Source organism: Aotus nancymaae, unplaced genomic scaffold, assembly GCF_030222135.1.
Source record: "Aotus nancymaae isolate 86718 unplaced genomic scaffold, 86718_ANA_hifiasm-v0.15.2.pri h1tg000028l, whole genome shotgun sequence".
NCBI classification, from domain to species: Eukaryota; Metazoa; Chordata; class Mammalia; order Primates; family Aotidae; genus Aotus; species Aotus nancymaae.
In genome coordinates, this window is record NW_026988441.1 from 5,764,338 (window position 1) to 5,784,076 (window position 19,739).

The following is a 19,739-nucleotide window of genomic DNA, read 5'->3' on the forward strand; positions in this document are numbered from 1 at the left end:
CTCATATCACTGACCACGCCCACTGCAGTTACTAGAAAAGTGACCTGGGCCACAGTCTCCTACTCAGTGGAACCCATAGCTGATTGGAGATTTGACCTGGGGAGCTAACCAGCAGGCAAATCACTGACCTCTCTCTCTCTTTTTTTTTTTTTTTTCGGGTGGAGTTTCACTCTTGTTGCCCAGGCTGGAGTGCAGTGATGCAATCTCAGCTCACTGAAACCTCCGCCTCCCAGGTTCAAGCGATTCTCCTGCCTCAGCCTCCCAAGTAGCTAGGATTACAGGCATTCGCCACTACTCCCAGCTAATTTTTTGTATTTTTAGTAGAGACAGGGTTTCACCATGGTGGCATGCTTGTCTCAAACTGCTGACCTCAGGTGATCCACCTGACTCGGCCTCCCAAAGTGTTGGATTTACAGGCATAAGCCTGGCCTTTTTTTTTTTTTTTTTTTTTTAATTCTTTTGAGACAGGGTATCACTCTGTAACCCAGGCTGGAGTGCAGTGGCACAATCGTGACTATAGCTCCCTGTAGTCTCAACTTCCTGGCTCAAGCGATCCTCCTGCCTCAGCCCCCTACCCACCAAGTAGCTGGGACTACAGGTACACGCCACCACTCCTGGATAATTTTTGTATTTTTTGTAGAAATGGGGTTTCGCAGCCAGGCGAGGTGGCTCATGCCTATAATCCCAGCATTTTGGGAGGCTGAGGTGGGTAGATCACCTGAGGTCAGGAGTTTGGGACAAGCCTGACCAACACGGTGAAACTTCATCTCTACTAAAAATACAAAAATTAGTAGGGCGCAGTGGCAGGCGCCTGTAATCCCAGCTACTCAGAAGGCTGAGGCAGGAGGATGGATCACTTGAACCCGGGAGGCAGAGGTTGCAGTGAGCCAAGATCGCACCATTACACTCCAGCCTGGAGAACAAGAGTGAGACTCAGTCTTTAAAAAAAAAAAAGCGGGGGGGGCCAGGCTCGTTGGCTCACGCCTGTAATCTCAGCACTTTGGGAGGCCAAGGTGGGCGGATCATGAGTTCAGCAACTCAAGACCAGCCTGGCCAACATGGTGAAAGCCCATCTCTATCAAAAATATAAAAATCAGCCTGGCGTGGTGGTGCATACCTGTTGTCCCAGTTACCCGGGAGGCTGAGGCAGGAGAATCGCTTGAACCAGGGAGGTGGAGGTTGTAGTGAGCCAAGATCCCGCCACTGCACTCCAGCATGGGTAACAGAGCAAGCTCCGTCTCAAAAAAAAAAAAAAATTAGCCAGGCACGATGGCTTGCGCCTGTAATCCCAGCTCCTCGGGAGGCTGAGGCAGGAGAATTGCTTGAACGTGGGAAGCGGAGGTTGCAGTGCCCCGAGATCACACCACAGCACTCTAGCCTGGGCAACAGAGCAAGACTCCCTCTCAAAAAAAAAAAAAAGCCGGGCGCGCTGGCTCACGCCTGTAATCCCAGCACTTTGGGAGGCCAAGGTGGGTGGATCATGAGGTCAAGAGATCGAGACCATCCTGGTCAACATGGTAAAACCCCGTCTCTACTAAAAATACAAAAAATTAGCTGGGCATGGTGGCATGTGCCTGTAATCCCAGCTACTCGGGAGGCTGAGGCAGGAGAATTGCCTGAACCCAGGAGGCAGAGGTTGCAGTGAGCTGAGATCACGCCTTTGCACTCCAGCCTGGGTAACAAGAGCGAAACTCCGTCTCCAAAAAAAAAAAGAAACAAGGTTTGCTATAGCAGGCCAAACTCTAAGGTTCAAGCAATCCTCCTAACTCAGGCCCCCCAAAGTGTTAGGATTACAGGCGTGGGCCACCACACCCAGTCAGTGACCTCATCTTGTCCCTATAGGCTGAGCAGAACCAACCAGATTTTCTCCTGAGAATCCGCACTGTGACAAGCTAAGAGGTGTGGTGCACGCAGTGGGGGTGTTAAGCCACCGAGCTGGAGATACTCAGACTCGATATTAATGAGGAAGCTGCAGGGTCCCATTAACAAGGAGTCAGTCCCAGGACAGAGGCTGTGGACAGAGTACCATCCAGGCCTGAACAATTCCCCAGTCACCTCCCCGCTGGCCAGGGGCTCAAAACGGCGCAGAGCCTAATGTCTTCCAACAGCACCCATGGAACTCACCCCTGCATCCAAGTCGGACATGGCTGGGCCCTGCCCACCTGCCCAGCCCCAGTGCTCTGTCCAGCCACTCAACGCCTCGCGTTCCTGCACACCTCAAACACAGCATGCCTTCCCTCACCACAGGACCTTTGCACAGCTGTTTCCTCTGCTTGGACAGCCCCAACACCATGCTCTTCTCTACCCAGTGAACTTTTTTTTTTTTGAGACAGAGTCTTGCTCTGTTGCCCAGGTTGGAGTGCAATGGCGTGATCTCTGCTGACTGCATACTCTGCCTCTGGGGTTCAAGCGATTCTCCTGCCTCAGTCTCCCGGGTAGCTGGGATTATGGGCACACGTCACCACGCCTGGCTAATTTTTGTACTTTTAGTAGAGCCAGGGTTTCACCATGTTGGTCAGGCTGGTCTCGAACTCCTGACCTGTGATCAGCCCGCCTCAGCCTCCCAAAGTGCTGGGATTACAGGTGTGAGCCACTGTGCTCAGCAGAACTTTTTTTTTTTTTGAGACACAGTCTCACTCTGTCACCCAGGCTGGAGTGCAATGGCGTGATCTCTGCTGACTGCATACTCTGCCTCTGGGGTTCAAGCGATTCTCCTGCCTCAGTCTCCCGGGTAGCTGGGATTATGGGCACACGTCACCACGCCTGGCTAATTTTTGTACTTTTAGTAGAGCCAGGGTTTCACCATGTTGGTCAGGCTGGTCTCGAACTCCTGACCTGTGATCAGCCCGCCTCAGCCTCCCAAAGTGCTGGGATTACAGGTGTGAGCCACTGTGCTCAGCAGAACTTTTTTTTTTTTTGAGACACAGTCTCACTCTGTCACCCAGGTTGGAGTGCAATGGCGTGATCTCTGCTGACTGCATACTCTGCCTCTGGGGTTCAAGCGATTCTCCTGCCTCAGTCTCCCGGGTAGCTGGGATTATGGGCACACGTCACCACGCCTGGCTAATTTTTGTACTTTTAGTAGAGCCAGGGTTTCACCATGTTGGTCAGGCTGGTCTCGAACTCCTGACCTGTGATCAGCCCGCCTCAGCCTCCCAAAGTGCTGGGATTACAGGTGTGAGCCACTGTGCTCAGCAGAACTTTTTTTTTTTTTGAGACACAGTCTCACTCTGTCACCCAGGCTGGAGTGCAATGGCGTGATCTCTGCTGACTGCATACTCTGCCTCTGGGGTTCAAGCGATTCTCCTGCCTCAGTCTCCCGGGTAGCTGGGATTATGGGCACATGTCACCACGCCTGGCTAATTTTTGTACTTTTAGTAGAGCCAGGGTTTCACCATGTTGGTCAGGCTGGTCTCGAACTCCTGACCTGTGATCGGCCTGCCTCAGCCTCCCAAAGTGCTGGGATTACAGGTGTGAGCCACTGTGCTCAGCAGAACTTTTTTTTTTTTTTGAGACACAGTCTCACTCTGTCACCCAGGCTGGAGCGGAGAGGTGCGATCTTGGCTCACTGCAAACTCCGCCTCCTGAATTTAAGCCATTCTCCTGCCTCAGCATCCTAAGTAGCTGGGATTACAGGGGCCTGCCACCACACCCAGCTAATTTTTGTATTTTTTGTAGAGACAAGATTGCACCATGTTGGCCAGGCTGGTCTTGAACTCCTGACCTCAAGTGATCCACCCACCTTGACCTCCCAAAGTGTTGGGATTATAGATGTGAGCCACCATGCCCGGCCAACTTTTCTTTTTGAGACAGGGTTTCACTCCAGTTACCCAGGTGGGAGTACAATGGAGCAATCTGGGGTGATCCTCCTACCTCAGCCTCCTGAGTAGCTGGGAGTATAGGCATGTGCCACCACACCTGGCTATATTTTTTGTATTTTTAGTAGAGATGGGGTTTCGCCCTGTTGACCAGGCTGGTGTTCAAACTCCTGAGCACAAGCAATCCACCGACCTCAGCCTCCCAAAGTGCCAGGGTTCCAGGCAGGAGCCACTGTGCCCGGCCTCCACCCCTTTTCCATGCTTGGAGTATACAGGCTGCCCGACTCTTACAACAACCCCAGCAATAGTCCCGGTTTACAGACGGGGAAGGAGAATGGGCTAGCCTGGCCCTACAATTTGGCAGCTCATCCCCACAAGTGGTTCTTGAGCTTTTGAGACTGATTTTTTTTTTTATTTTGAGACAGGATCACATTCTCTGTCACCCAGGCTGGAGTGCAGTGGCGTAATCATGGATCACTACAACCTCAACTTCCCAGGCTCAGGGGATTCTCCCACATCAGCCTCTCCAGTAGCTGGGACCACAGGCGGGCACCACCATGTCTCGTTAAGTTTTTTCGAATTTTGTATAGAGACCGGGTCTCACTATGTTGCCCAGGCTGATCTCAAACTCCTGGGCTCAAGTGATCTGCCCGCCTCAGCCTCCCAAAGTGCTGGGATTGCAGGATTGAGCCACTGTGCCCGGGATGACAGACTTGAGCACTTGAAATGTGGCTGATCCAATGGATGTGTTCAATGAATATAAAGTATCCACAGGATTGGGCCGGGCTTGGTGGCTCACACCTGTAATCCTAGCACATTGGGAGGCTGAGGCGGGTAGGTCACGAGGTCAGGAGTTCGTGACCAGCCTGTCCAATGTGGTAAAACCTCGTGTCTACTAAAAATACAAAAATTAGCTGGGTGTGGTGGCACACGCCTGTAGTCCCAGCTGCTCGGGAAACTGGGGCAGCAGAATCACTTTAACCCAGGAGGCGGAAGTTGCAGTGAGTCAAGATGGCACCACTGTACTTCAGCCTGGGAGACAGAGCGAGACTAAGTCTGAAAAAAAAAAAGGGATAAGAGAAAAAAAAATGTCCAGACAGAGTGGCTCACACCGGCAGTCTCAGCACTTTGGGAGGCTGAGATGGGAGGACTGCTTGAGCCCAAGACTTCAAGACCAGCCTGGGCAACGTAGTGAGACCCCAGTCTCTATTTAAGAGATAAAAAAAACTTGCCAGCATGATGTTATATGCTTATAGTCCTAGTTACTTGGGATGCTGAGGAGGGAGGATTGCTTGAGCCCAGGAGTTTGAGGCTGCAGTGAGCTATGATCATGCCACTGCTCTCTGGCCTGGGCAACAGAGACTCTGTCTCAAAAAAACAAAAATAAGAATAAATGGCAGAGATTTGAGTTAGGTTAAACGAAAGCTGAGCTCTTAACTACACCAGCAGCCTGCCCTGTCTCCAGGCCCACAAATGAGTCCCCAAGGGCTGTATGTGTGACTCAGGCGTGGGGCTTTGTCTCTCATTATAATGCACATTCAAGTTGTATTTTAAGCATCTGAGTCCTCGCCTGGCCCCTTTCCCTGCCCCATGCCAGCTGGGAGGTGGTGTCAGATGGCCCTGGCTCCAATCCCAGGTTGGTACTGGCCAGTTGACAGACTCCCTTTCTCTGAACGTGAACTTCTCCATCTGTAAAATGGGGATGGTCAAGCTCCCTGCCCCAGAGCCCTGTTCATGCGACCCAGTGCCGGGTCAGCTGCGTTTGACTAGAACGTACATGGTGCACGGCTGAGTCAGGGGATAAGAATATGAGTTCCTAGGTTGGGCGCAGTGGCTTATGCCTGTAACCCCAGTACGTTGAGAGGCTGAGGCCTGCCGGCCTCATGTCAGGAGATCGAGACCATCCTAGCTAACATGGTGAAACCCCATCTCTACTAAAAATACAAAAAATTAGCCTGGTGTGGTGGCACACACCTGTAGTCCCAGCTACTCGGGAGGCTTGAGGCAGCAGAATTGTTAGAACCTGGGAGGTGGAGGTTGCAGTGAGCTGAGATCACACCAGGTGACACAGCAAGACTGTCTCAAAAAAAAAAAAAAGAATATGAGTTTTTAGTGCCAGCAGAGCTGGGTGTGGATTCCGAGCTGCAGAAGCCTGGGAAGGCTACTTTACCTCTCTGTGCCTTGGTTTCCTTCCCTATAAATTGAGGATAATAGGCCGGGCACAGTGGCTCACTACTGTAATCCCTGCACTTTGGGAAGCTGAGGCGGGCAGGTCACTTGAGGCCAGGAGCTTGAGACCAGCCTGGCCAACATGGTGAAACCCCGTCTCCACTAAAAATATAAAAATTAGTCGAGCGTTGGTGGGCTCCTCTGTAATCCCAGCTACTTGGGAGGCTGAGGCACAGGAATCGCTTGAACCACAGAGGTGGAAGTTGCACTGAGCTGAAATCATGCCACTACACTCCAGCCCAGGCAACAGAGGGAGACCTAACCCAGTTAGGAGGATGTTTTACCTGTGTGAGCCTCAGTTTCCATCCCTATAAAACACTACTAGTAGTAGTCTCTATAATGATCTTTTTTTTGATCAGATGGAGTTTTGCTCTTGTTGCCCAGGCTGGAGTGCAGTGGCGCGATCTGACCTCACTACAACCTCTGCCTCCTGGGCTCAAGCAATTCTCTTGCCTCAGCCTCCTGAGTAGCTGGGATTACAGGCGCCAGCCACCACACCCAGCTAATTTTTGTATTTTTAGTAGATATGGGATTTCACCCTGTTGGCCAGCCTGGTCTCAAACTCCTGACCTCAGGTGATCCACCTGCCTCAGCCTTCCAAAGTGCTGGGATTACAGGCACCTGCCACCATGCCCAGCCACGTTTATCTTTTTATATAAAAATATAAAACTTGGAGAAGGATGGTGGTGATGGTGGTTCAACAAGGTTAATATTCTTTTTTTTTTTTTTAAACAGCGTTTCACTCTTGTAGCCCAGCCCAGGCTGGAAGTACAGTGGCACGATCTCAGCTCACTGCAACCTCTACCTCCCAGGTTCAAGCAATTCTCCTGCCTCAGCCTCCCGAGTAGCTGGGATTACAGGCACGTACCACCATGCCCAGTTAATTTTTGTATTTTTAGTACAGACGAGATTTCACCATGTTGGCTGGGCTGGTCTCGAACTCCTGACCTCAGGCGATCTGCTGGCCTTGGCCTCCCAAAGTGCTGCAATTACCGGCATGAGTCACTTCGCCTGGCATACAATGTTAACATCCTTAATGCCACTGAACTGTACACTTAAAACTGGTTAAAATGGGCTGGGCGCAGTGGTTCACGCCTGTAATCCCAGTACTTCGGGAGGCCAAGGGCAGATCACCTGAGGATGGGAGTTTGGGACCAGCCTGACCAACATAGAGAAACCTCATCTCTACTGAAAATACAAATGTATGGTCGGGCGTGGTGGCTCACGCCTGTAATCCAAGCACTTTGGAGGCCAAGGCGGGCGGATCACCTGAGGTCGGGAGTTCAAGATCAGCCTGACCAACATCGTGAAACCCTGTCTTAAAAAAAAAAAAAAAAGAAAAGAAAATACAAAAGTAGCTGGGTGCAGTGGCTCACGCCTATAATCCCACCGCTCTGGGAGGCCGAGGCAGGCAGATCACTTGAGGTCGGGAGTTTGAGACCAGCCTCACCAACATGGAGAAACCCCGTCTCTACTAAAAACACAAAAAATATTGGCCGGGTGTGGTGGTGCATGCCTGTAATCCCAGCTACTTGGGAGGCTGAGGCAGGAGAATCGTTTGAACCTGGGAGGTGTAGGTTGCAGTGTGCCGAGATCTCGCCATTACACTCCAGCCTGGGCAATAAGAGCAAAACTCCATCTCCAAATAAATAAATAAATAAATAAATAAACACAAAAGTAGCCAGGTGTGGTGGCACATGCCTATAATCTCAGCTACTTGGGAGGCTAAAGCAGGAGAATCTCTTGAACCCCGTGAGGTGGAGGTTGCAGTGAGCCGAGATCTCCCCATTGCACTCCAGCCTGGGAAACAAGAGCGAAACTCTGTCACAAAAAATTAAAAAATGGTTAAAATAAACTTCATGGTATCTATGTGATCACGATTTAAAAAACAAAGAAAGATAAAACGAAATCCTGAGTGCGACATGCCCAAAATCCTGTTCCTCAGGAGGTACTAGATATTTCTTTTTTTTCTTTTTCAGAGACAGGGTCTCACTCTGTAACCGAGCCTGTTGTGCTGTGATGCGATCACAGACAGCTCACCGGAGCCTCAAAGTCCCGGGCTCAAGCGATCCGGCCACCTTAGCCTCCCAGGTAGCTGAGACCACGCCTGGCTAATTTATTTACTGTTTTTGGTCAATGTGAGGGGTCTTGCTATTTGCACAGCTGGTCTCCAACTCCTGGCCTCAAGCGATCCTCCCACCTCAGCCTCTCCATGTTCTGGGATTACAGGCGAGAGCCACCAAATCCAGCCAAGACTCCTATCACTGTTGTTCACTCACCCCATTCCTCACCTATCCCAGGCTGACGGCGAAATTAACTTCCGTGATTTAAAGATATCATGCACATAAACTGAAATAATACACACAGGGCATCAAGGGGACCAGGTCGGCCATGGGATGCAGGAGGACCAGCGAGGGAAGGACACTCGAGACTGCAGGCGCTGGGCTAGGTCATAGGGGCTCATTCTAGCATTTCCCTACATAACTTACAAATCTCTTAGGAATGTTCTTTCGGCCGGGCATGAGACCAGCCTGGCCAACATAGTGAAACCCAGTCTCTACTTAAAGACAAAAAAAACTAGCTTGGTGTGGTGGTGCACATCTGTAGTCCCAGCTACTCGGGAGGCTGAAGCAGGAGAATTGCTTGAACTTGGGAGGCAGAAGTTACAGCAAGCCAAGACTGCGCCACTACACTCCAGCCTGGTGACACAGCGAGACTGGGTGAAGAAAAGAAAAAGAAAAAGAAAGAAAAGAAAAGAAAGAGTAAAAAAAAAAAAAAAAAAAAAAAAAAAGAAAAGAAAGAGTTCTTTTGGCCAGGTATGGTGGTGCATGCCTGCAATCCCAGCACTTTGGGAGGTCAAGGCAGGAGGATCACCTGAGCTCAGGAGTTCATGATGAACCTGGCCAAAAACAGTGAGGCCTTGTCAAGAAAAAAAGAAAGAAAAGGAAGGAAGGAAGAAGGAAGGAAGGAAGGAAGGAAGGAAGGAAGGAAGGAAGGAAGGAAGGAAATGTTCTTTTGTAAGCATTACAAAGATAGTAAGATACAAATGAGAAGATACAGTATCTGGAATTGGCAGGGTACAGTGAGGGACAGAAAATACTAAGGGAAATGTGATGATGTTGGAATCTGAGTAATGGGTACATGGCTCTATTTTTTTTTTTTTTTTGAGTTGAAGTCTCGTTCTGTCACCCAGGCTGGAGTACAGTGGCACAATCTCAGCTCAGTGCAGCCTCTGCCTCCCAGATTCAAGCAATTCTCCTGCCTCAGCCTCCCAAGTAGCTGGGACTACAGGTGCACACAACTAGACTCAGCTAATTTTTTTTTATTTTTAGTAGAGACAGGGTTTTGGCCAGGCTGGTCTCGAACTCTTAACCTCTCAGATGATCTGCCCACCTCGGCCTCCCAAAGTGCTAGGATTACAGGTGTGAGCCACCACGCCTGGCCAAGATTAAAGTAAATGTCACACTGTACATGAAGGGCCAAATAATATTGTCTCATCATCAGTAGAATCAATGACAGTGACTGACATGGACAACGGCCTTGGCTTCGGTGCCACCATCAGGGTGAGAATGGGCTGACCCCCTGAGCACCTGCCCTGCCACACGTCTGCACAGAGCACTCCACAGGCAGCTGATGACACCTATCCCATCAAGCGCCTTGCACATTAATCCTCTGATCCAACTCTATCTGTCCAGTGACAGCAGAGACCAGTAAACCTTATTCATGATGCGCCAGAGCTATTTTTTGCCACTGAGGGCCAGCTAACTACCCAGCTCTCTGCCATATGGGAAAAACAGCCATACACATGTAAATGAATGGGCATGGTTGTGTGCCAATAAAACTTTATTTGCAAAAACAAGCAGTGGGCTGGATTTGGCCTAGGGGCCATAGTTTTCCAACCCTTGCAGTAGACTAACTGGAAGCAGTAAACAGGCCGTTGGTCTGCATTTACGTATTTAACGATTTAAGATAATTACTTAAAATATAGCCAGCCGGGCACAGTGGCTGACTCCTGTAATCCCTGCACTTTGGGAGGCTGAGGTGGGTGGATCACCTGAGGTCAGGAGTTCGAGACCAGCCTGGCCAACATGGTGAAAACCCGTTTCTACTAAAAATACAAAAATTAGCTGGGCATGGTGGTACGTGCCTGTAGTCCCAGCTACTCGGGAGTCTGAGGCAAGAGAATTGCTTGAACCCGGGAGGTGGAGTTTGTAGTGAGCCAAGGACTGAGCCACTGCACTCCAGCATGAGTGACAAGAGCGAGACTCCATCTCAGAAAAAAAAAAAAGATACAGCCTGACACACAATAAGCATTCCCAAATGATTCACTTTTCTTGTTTGTTTGAGGGACAAGGTTTTGTTCTGTTGCCTAGGCTAGTCTCAAACTCCCAAAGTGCTGAGATTACAGGTATAAGCCGCCGCGTCCGGCCCAATTCACTATTACACTTACGGGTTACATGCGTGTGTATCTGCAGGTAGTCTAGGTCATGACTCACATTTCCACCACTGTGCTGTAAATGGCAAAGCAGCCCGCCTCCCTTGGCTTGTCCATTAGACTAGAAGCTCCCTAAGATCAGAACCTCGTCTGCTTGTACATTACTGGTCTTTTACGAAGATACCACCCACATCAGGGTATCTGCATAAATGTTAACAATCGCTTTACCTTATATACAGGTAACACATGTCTAGACACATACGCAAATAACATCTCTGAGGCCGGTAGGTCCTCAGCATCTCCATGGCCCCGTCGCGCTGTGAATTCCAGGGGCGCCCAGCCATTCTGCCTCAGCCATGACTAGATCTGCAGGTCCCAACACAAGCCTGCTATCCAGCAGGCGTTCAACAAACACTCGAAAGACCCAACCCATCAGGCCCGGTTTCTGGAGAAGGCTGGGACTCACCTTGAGGGAAGGGATGTCCTCGGCGCGGATGACAAACTCGTCCCGCTCCCGGAAGATGCCCTCTCCACCACTCTCGCCGGCCTCCTCGTCGGTCTCCCCACACACCGCCGCCGTCTCCTGCTTCTTGGCCAGGTGCAGGGGCCGGGTGTCCGGCAGCTCAGGGTCTTCGGGGGACGGGGCGGCGGCTGGCTCCTCGGGAGGGGCAGCCGGTGGGGCCACGGCTGGCGGGGGTGGCGGTGGAGGCGAGGGCACGGCTGGTGGTGGTGGAGGTGGAGGTGGCGGAGGTGGCAGCGGCGGTGGTGAGCTGGGTGTGGGGGCCACCAGTGGGGGTGGCGAGGGCAGGGCTGGCTGTGGCGGCGGAGGCAGTGGCGGAGGCTGAGGCTGAGGCTGAGGAGTTGGAGCAGGAGGCGGAGTGGGTGGGGGTTTCTCCTCCAGCAGTGGGGGCTCTGGGGGAGACAGAGGCATCAGGCCTGGACATTATTCATCATTCCTGGCACCTTTCCTCTTGTGCCTTAAACATCGCTTTCTGTACCAAGAGCCCCTCAGTCCGTATCTGCCACTGAGCTCCCAGCGGTCCTTCTACCCTATCAGAGTCTCTCCAGAGACCCACTCCACCTCCAGTGGCTGTGAAGCAGACCCGTCTCCTAGCCCTAATGCTCGTTTCAGTCCTGAAATGTCTTTGTGTTCTCAAATCCCTTGTCTGGCTTTTTTTTTTGAGATGGATTCTCACTGTTGCTCAGGCTGGAGTGCAGTGGTGCCATCTCAGCTCACTGCAACCTCCGCCTCCAGGGTTCAAGCCATTTTCTGGCCTCAGCCTCCAAAGTAGCTGGGATTACAGGCACCTACCACCACACCCGGCAAATTTTCTTTTTTTTTTTTTTTTAGTAGATACGTGGTTTCACCATGCTTGCCAGCCTGGTCTCGAACTCCCGACCTCAGGCGATCCACTCATCTCAGTCTCCCAAAGTACTGGGATCATAGGAGTGAGTCACCGTGCCCGGCCAACCTTGTCTGGCTCTTAACTTCTCTTCCTGAATGCCCCTCCCAACTCGTAAATCATCACCTCCCTACCTCTACTTTCTCACCTCCTCTTCCTCCAAGGCTTCGTCCCTCCAAGCCCATCTTTGCCCTTTCCCTGGCCAGCTCACCAGTGTGCAGACTGCTAACCCCTCCCCTGTCCGCCAGCTCCCTTTAGGCCTTCTAAGAACCTCACAGGGGCCAGGCACAGTGGCTCACACCTGTAATCCCAGCACTTTGGGAAGCCAAGGTGGGCGGATCCTTGAGATCAGGAGTTTGAGACCAGCCTGGCCAACATGGTGAAACCCATCTCTCCCAAAAATACTGTTTTTTCCTATTTTTTATTGTGTTTTTTTTTCTCCCAAAAATATTTTAAAAAGCTAGCCAGGTGTTGTGGCACATGCCTGTAATCCCAGTTACTTGGGAGGCTGAGGCAGGAGAATAGTTTGAACCCAGAAGGAAGAGGTTGCAATGAGCCAAGATTGTGCCACTGTAATCCAGCCTGGGCGACAGACTGAGACTCTGCCTTTAAAAAAAAAAAAAAAAAAAAGTTCGGGCATGGTGGCTCACACCTGTAATCCCAACACTTTGGGAGGCGGAGACAGGTGGATCACGAGATCAGGAGTTTGAGACCAGCCTGGCCAACATAGTGAAATCCCATCCCTACTAAAAATGTAAAAGTTAGCCAGGCATGGTGGCAACACCTGTAGGCTGAGGCAGGAGAATTGCCTGAACGTGAGAGGCAGAGGTTGCAATGAGCCAAGATTGTGCCACTGCATTCCAGCCTGGGCAACAGAGCGAGACTCTGACTAAAAATAAAAAGAACCTCATAGGGTCTTTTTGTTTTGTTTTTTTTGTTTGAGAAAGCATCTTGATCTGTCGCCCAGGCTGGAGTACGGTGGCTTGACCATGGCTCACTGCAGCCTCAACCTCCTGGGCTCAAGTGATCCTCCTGTCTCAGCCTCCCAAAATGCTGGGATTACAGGTGTGACCCACTGTGCTCAGCTTGTCATGTTCTTTTTTTCTTGTTTTTGAACGCTCCCCTCTAACTCCCTGAAATCTCTCCTGACCCATGAAACGGCTGCCTCTCCATCCCTTTCCTTAGCCACAGCCCCTCCCAGACCTTCAAAGGCTCTCTCAGCCTGGCTTTTCTCTCCTGCAATGACCCTGGCAGCTTCGGCCTCACCCCATCTCACCTCTCCACTCCCCATTCCCCATCTTTCTTTTCCTTTTTGTTTTTTTTTTTTTTGAGACGCAGTTTTGCTCTTGCTGCCCAGGCAGGAGTGCAATGGCTCACCGCAACCTCTGCCTCCCAGGTTCAAGCGATTCTCCTGCCTCAGCCTCCGGGGTAGCTGGGATTACAGGCACCTGCCACCACATCTGGCTTATTTTTATATTTTTAGTGAAGAAGGGGTTTCACCATGTTGGCCAGGCTGGTCTGGAACTCACAACCTCAGGTGATCCCCCAACTTCAGCCTCACAAAATGCTGGGATTACAGGTGTCAGCCACCATACCTGGCCCATTCCCTACCTTTCTACACCCCTCAAAAGCCCTCTCCATTCCCCAAGACCCCTCTCTGCCCTCCTGTAAGCCTCACCTCTCAACTCCCAATGGCTCTGTTTCCACTGTTAACACCCTTCCACCCCCACCCCCAAGACCCATCACCTCCCCAAGTCTCTCTCTGCCCCCAGACACCTTTCTGTACCTTCACACACAGCTGACTCAGAGCCCTCCTCAGTCCCTACACCCCACCATTTTAGAACCTGGGTAGCCCTCTCCTTCCCTGTAATTTGTCACCTGCTCTGTCTCCCTGTACTCTCCAGGGTCTGCCTTGAGGCCCCTCGTACTCCACTTAGCACCTCTAAGAAATCAGAAAAAGAGCACCGGGCGTGGTGGCTCACACCTGTAATCCCAGCACTTTGGGAGGCCAAGGTGGGTGGATCACGAGGTCAAGAGATCGAGACCATCCTGGTCAACACGGTGAAACCCCGTCTCTACTAAAGACACAAAAAATCAGCTGGGCATGGTGGCGCGTGCCTGTAATCCCAGCTATTCAGGAGGCTGAGGCAGGAGAATTGCCTGAATCCAGGAGGTGGAGGTTGTGGTGAGCCAAGATCACGCCATTGCACTCCAGCCTGGGTAACAAGAGTGAAATTCCATCTCAAAAAAAAAAAAAGAAATCAGAAAAAGATGCACCTTCCTCAAAACACTTGTGTACCCCCAATCAGGAAAGTCCCTTCGTAAACAGGCGAGCTTACTTCATCCACATGAATGGTGTCTCTTTTTTTTTAACGACCAAGCCTCAATTATAGATAGACCAGGAAATGGTGTCTCTTAAACAGTGTGTAACCTGCATAGCTGTATCCAGTGACCCTAAGAACCCTGAAGCTCCACCCCACTCCCAGACCACCGTCCCAGCACTCACCGGGAGTGCCATTGCTGTTGGCACTGGGGAGCCCCGGAAGAGTGGGTGGAGCTGGAACTGCAGCCGCGGCGGCCAAGGGCGGCCCCTCTGGGGTGGAGGTGTCCTTTGGCCCAGCAAGCGGGGGGTCATCCAGGGCAGAGATGGCAGAGGAGATGCTCTCCTGCAGGTCTCGGTTCTTGGCCACAGAGTCTTCCTCGTCCGAGGAGAAGGAAGGCAGCGTCTCAAGGTTCCGCTTCAGCTCCTCATCCAGCCGCTTGCAGGGTGAAGGGCAGCCCAGCCCAAGCCCCTCACTCTCCGCAGCCTCCAAGGCGCCCCCAAGCCCAAAGGCTCCTGAAGGTGGGGGGTGTGGCACTGCAGGGGTGGCAGGGGGCTGGGGCTGCAGGCCTCGGGCTGGCACAGAGGGTGGCACACTCTTGGGAGGGCTGAGCGGAGGCGTCAGGCCCGCCTGGTAGAGTGGTGGGTGGCGCTTGCCTGACTTGAGGAAGTCCAAGAAGGAGGCCATGAAACCCGACTTCATCTCCGGCTGCTTCTCCTCCACCTCCTTGATCTTGGCCTCGATCTTCTCCCGAGTCAGGCTGGAGTCCAGGCTGTTGTGGTCAGTGCCTGATATGGCATCACCCGATGAGGCTCCCAGACCCTCGCCAGCCTTGGGCACAGACAGCTTGATCTAGACATGGGAGTGGCGGGCCGTGAGGGCCCAGGAGTCTGCGCCCCCAGTCCCATCCTCCCCCAACCCCAAAAGTCCAAATTTACAGGTGCTCAGCCTGTGAATTTATTTATCTATTTTTTTTGAGACAGAGTCTTGCTCTGTCACCCAGGCTAGAGTGCAATGTCGCGATCTCAGCTCACTGCAACCTCTGCGTCTGGGTTCAAGAGATTCTCCTGCCTCAGACTCCCAAGTAGTTGGGATTATAGGTGTGCACCACCATGCCTGGATAATTTTTGTATTTTTAGTAGAGGCAGGGTTTCACCATGTTGGCCAGGCTGGTCTTGAACTCCTGACCTCAGGTGGTCCACCCGCCTCAGCCTCCCAAAGTGCTGGGTTTACAGGCATGAGCCACTGCATCCGGCTCAGCCTGTAAATTTCTAGAATTCAAACCTGCAGACTCCTTCTCTTACACACTAGAAGGACAAGACTGGAGTTCCTCCCTCAAAAGACCAGGAACTTAGACTCACTGAGCTCTTCGCTTCCAGCCCAGTTCGAGACCCAGGAATGTAGAATCCCTGAATCCCCAACCTTTGAGATATGGAAGTGAAAAGCAGGCAGCCTGGGCGAGGTAGCTTGTACCCATAATCCCAGCATTCTGGGAGGCCAAGGCGGGTGGGTCACTTGAGGTCAGGAGTTTGAGACCAGCCTCATCAATGTAGTAAAACCCCATCTCTGCTTAAAAAAAAAAAAAAAGTAGCCAAGCCTGGTGGTGGGCACCTGTAATCCCAGCTACTTAGGAGGCAGAGGTTGCAGTGAGCCAAGATCATGTCACTGCATTCCAGTCTGGGCGACAGAAACACTGCCTCAAAAAAAAAAAAAAAAAAAAGCAGGTAAAAGCATAAGTCCCAACCTTCTGCCTCATTCTAAACCCAGAATGTCCTTTATTTCTTTTTTTTTTTTTTTTTGGGGGGGGACAGAGTTTCACTCTTGTTGCCCAGGCTGAAGTGTGGTGGTGTGATCTCAGCTCACTGCAACCTCCACCTTCTGTGTTCAAGTGATTCTCCTGCCTCAGCCTCCCAAAGTGCTGGGATTACAGGCATGAACCACAGTGGCCAGCTTAGACCCAGAATTTCAATTCTTAGATCTGTCAGAGGGACCCAGAAATTCCTCAGACTCACTTCCTCACAGATTATAGCAATATAAACCTTATCCCGTCTGCCCCAAAAATGCCAAGGTGCGGCCCTAACCCCTTTAAGACTCAAACACCTGGCCCAGCCCCTCCTCCCCTATCCCCTGCAAGACCCCATCTCCCTCACCTTAAGTGGCTTCAGGGGCTCCAACCGGGTGCCCCCCGCCTCCTCAGCCTTCCTACCCCGGCCTCGGCCCCGTCCGCGGGGTTTCTTGGAGCCATCGGCGGGTGTGGAGGCCGAGGCGGGCCCCGCAGTGGTGGGGACCTCCAGCGGGCGGATCCGGGGCCTCCCGCGGGGCCGGGGCGGCCCATCGCGCTTTGCCTTGGTGGGCTTGCGGCCACGGCGCCGGGGGCCATCGGGTCCTGGGTTGGGTGGGCAGAAGTCGATGTCCCCCAGCGGGGAGAGGGCTGGGCGGGGAACGGCAGCTGGAGACCAGGTCGGGCAGGCGCCGGGGGTTGAGGCGGATGTCGGCGGGCACGTCGGCCTTGTCCTCGTCGGCCTCGAACTCGTACTCCTGGGCGTACAGCTTCTTGGGGGTCTGGAAGGGCGGGTCGCGGCGCCGCAGCAGGTGGAAGGAGGACGTCTTGAGCAGCTTCTTTGGCTTGGTAGAGCAGAAGATGGGCGAGGTGAGGCCGCCCTTGGGCTCGGAGGCTGGCGGCGGAGGCGGTGGCGGCGGAGGCGGGGGTGGTGGCGCCGCCTGGTGGGGGCCGCTCTGGATCAGGCCCAGCGGCTCGGCGTTGACTGTGGAGGGCAGCTCGGGGGGCTTGTTGGGGTCCAGGCCCAGACCCGGCGTCTCGGGCCCAGCTCCGGACGCCCGGCCAGGACAGTAGGACCCATAGGGATCATAGGCAGGGGGGCCCGTGGCGGGGCCAGCGCCCGCCTTGGGGTCTCCCTCGTCCTCCGGCGGCCCGGCCTTGCCGTAGTCATCCGCGGCCCCTCCACCGAACATCTCCTCCATGGTGGGGAAGAAGCTGCGCTCCTCGTCTTGGAGCAAAGAGTCAGGGAAGCAGATGGAGGTGAGCGGCACGAAGCGGGGCGCCTTGGTGCCTTGCGGGCTGGGGCTGCGGTAGGCGCCTGCGGGATCCTTGCCCTCCGAGTTAGGCGGACCCACGCCGGTGTCACCAGGTGCCGGGGGCAGCGGCTCCAAAGCCCCGAGCAATTCCTGCATGGCGCCTGGCGGTTCCAGGCTCTCGTCGGGTCGCAGGCGGGGGCTGGGGGCCGCGGGCTCCAGGCCGTGGCTACGGAGGTGGGCCTCAAGCTGCAGGGGCATAGGTGGCGGAGGCGGGGGTGGCGGTGGAGGCGGCTGGGGTGCCCCATCGCGGGTGGCTGGTTCAAGGAGGTGGACGCCGACTTTGGAGGCGCTGGATGAGGGGCTGGGGGCGTGGCTGAGAACCGAGGGGAGCAGCTGGGGGGGAGGTGGAGGCAGCACCAGTGGGAGGTCAGGGCCCCCGGCCTCCAGGAGGAGACCATGGGGAGTGGGCTGGGTGGACTGGGCCGTGGGAGGTGGGGGTGGAGGGCTCTTCTGCAAGAAGGCGCCCAGCTCCTTGGCACCTGCCCCGTAGTGGACAACAGAGGTGGCCAGCCCCTCGGGGGTCTCGCCGCCCCGCTCTGGCCCTTTCTTCTTCTCCTTCAGCCTCCCCAGGCCCAGCTCCAGTGCCGCAGTGGCACCCTCATCCAGGCTGGCACTGGTGCGGATGACACTCTGCAGATGGTACCTCTGGGGGTCTTCCTTGGCCAACTCGTAGGGTGTACCTGGCGGTCCCCCGGCCCCACCACTCCCCCCAAGTCCCTTAGAGGCATCTGCTGCCCCGTCCTCGCCCACCAAGCCATCCGTCCCTGAGGTCCGAGGAGGGCTGGGTGCCTGCAAGAGGTGCTGGATGAGGAACTCCTCATCCTCTGTGCGCTCTGCGGGAGGCCCACCTGGGCCCGCCAGCAGCTCTGTGCCATCTCCCTTGCCCTTGTAGCCACCTGCTCCAGCTGCATAGCTGCCAGCTCCCGGAGGTGCCAAGAAAGGGGCTGAGGCCAAGACTGAACTCAGGTATTTGCCAGGGGCCCCTGGAGAGCCGACGCCAGGTGGGCGACCGGTGGCAGGTGGTGACTGGAGTGGACGAATGATGTGAGATGGGCTGGCCTCACCGCCGCCTCCCAGGGAACTGGGTCCCCAGCCACCCCCATGGCCCGAGAGTGCAGGGGAATGGCCGGTACTGTAGCTGAGTGAGGGGCTGGCTGTGGGCAGCCCCTGGGAGTGGGCAGCTGGCCCTGGGTATGGCTCGCCCTGCACCCCATACAGTTGCCCCTGCAGCTGGTCCGGGGAGTAGCTCTGACATGTAGTCAGGCCAGGAGGAGGGGGTCCACTGGGGGGCTGTGGGGGGCCCCCTGAGTAGCTGGGGCCTTTGCTCAAGTCCTGTGCCTGCCCCCCTCCAAACCCTTGACCATAGGCCTGGGGTCCCAGAAGCCCTTGGGGCTGACCAGGGGAATAGGCCTGGCCCCCTGCACCTCCAGCCCCAGAGGCCTTCCCAGTGGCATAGGCGGCTGCCGGCCCACCCAGGCTCTGGCATTTGGGGGTGGCGGTCGAACGGGGTGGGGGGGGCCTGGTGGCACCCCCAGCAGCTGCTCCATAACCACCTTTGCCTGTCTTGTACCCAGGCGACTGAATGATGGGGCGGTAACCTCCGCCACCACCCCCGGCCCCACCGCCCCCTGCTGCCTCAGGGCCCGTAGCCCGGCCTGACGCCCCTGCCGTGCCTCCGCTGGGACCAGCCTTACTAGGCTCCCCAGCACCCGGAGAGGGCTCCCCACCGCCCAGGGGGCTGCAGGCCAGGTTGGCCCGGTGGCCCATGGAGGGGTAGCTGCCTCCACAGCTCAGGTAGTGCTGGAGGGCATGGGCTGGTGGCGGGGGCGGTGGGGGCTGGGCACTGGCCGGCCGCTGGTAGTGCTTGATGACCGTGTCCTGGCGGGGCAGGGCCCGCTCAGGCGGTGGGGGGCCTGGGGCAGCACCCGAGAAGTTGTAGAGCTGTGGGGAGGACTGCTCGGCGGCAGCGGCAGCAGAAGAGGAAGCCAGCAGGTTGAACTGAGTTGGGAGGTGGCGAGGAGGTGGTGGGTCTGGGGGACCAGGGCGGTAAGGGGGTGTCTGGGCTGGACCAAGACCAGCTGGCCCCAAGACACCGCCCCCTGCCAGGCGCTCAAAGCCCAAGGAAGAGGGCACCGTGGGTGCCTGCGAGGGCTTCAGGTGCAGCACGTCATGGGGGGACAGGAGCCCGTTAGCTGGAGGGCTGAATGGCGGGTCCTGGAGGCTGAGGGACGAGGGCACTGGGAAGGGGCGGCTGCCGAAGGAAGCCGGGTGCTGGTAAGCCGACAGGGCGGAGGAGGACGGAAAGGTGCTGGAACCCGGCAGGGCGCCCGAGATGAAAAGCTCCGTGGGGCCTGGCGTGTGCATGGCTGGAGACGAGGAAGACGGAGGGTGAGAGAGGACGGCAAGCCAGCCCCACCCTGGCCCTGCAGGACCGGCG

At 54.7% G+C, this 19,739-nt stretch overlaps 1 protein-coding gene across 1 annotated transcript in view; it reads right to left on the bottom strand.

Annotated features, from left to right (window-relative positions):
- The window catches only part of PRR12 (proline rich 12), a 40,382-nt gene that overhangs the window by 17,712 nt on the left and 2,931 nt on the right, over positions 1-19,739 (bottom strand). The window contains 4 exon segments of the mRNA XM_012460832.3: positions 10,949-11,394; positions 14,392-15,058; positions 16,357-16,644; positions 16,646-19,668. Coding sequence (XP_012316255.2) covers positions 10,949-11,394; positions 14,392-15,058; positions 16,357-16,644; positions 16,646-19,668 — 4,424 coding nt within the window.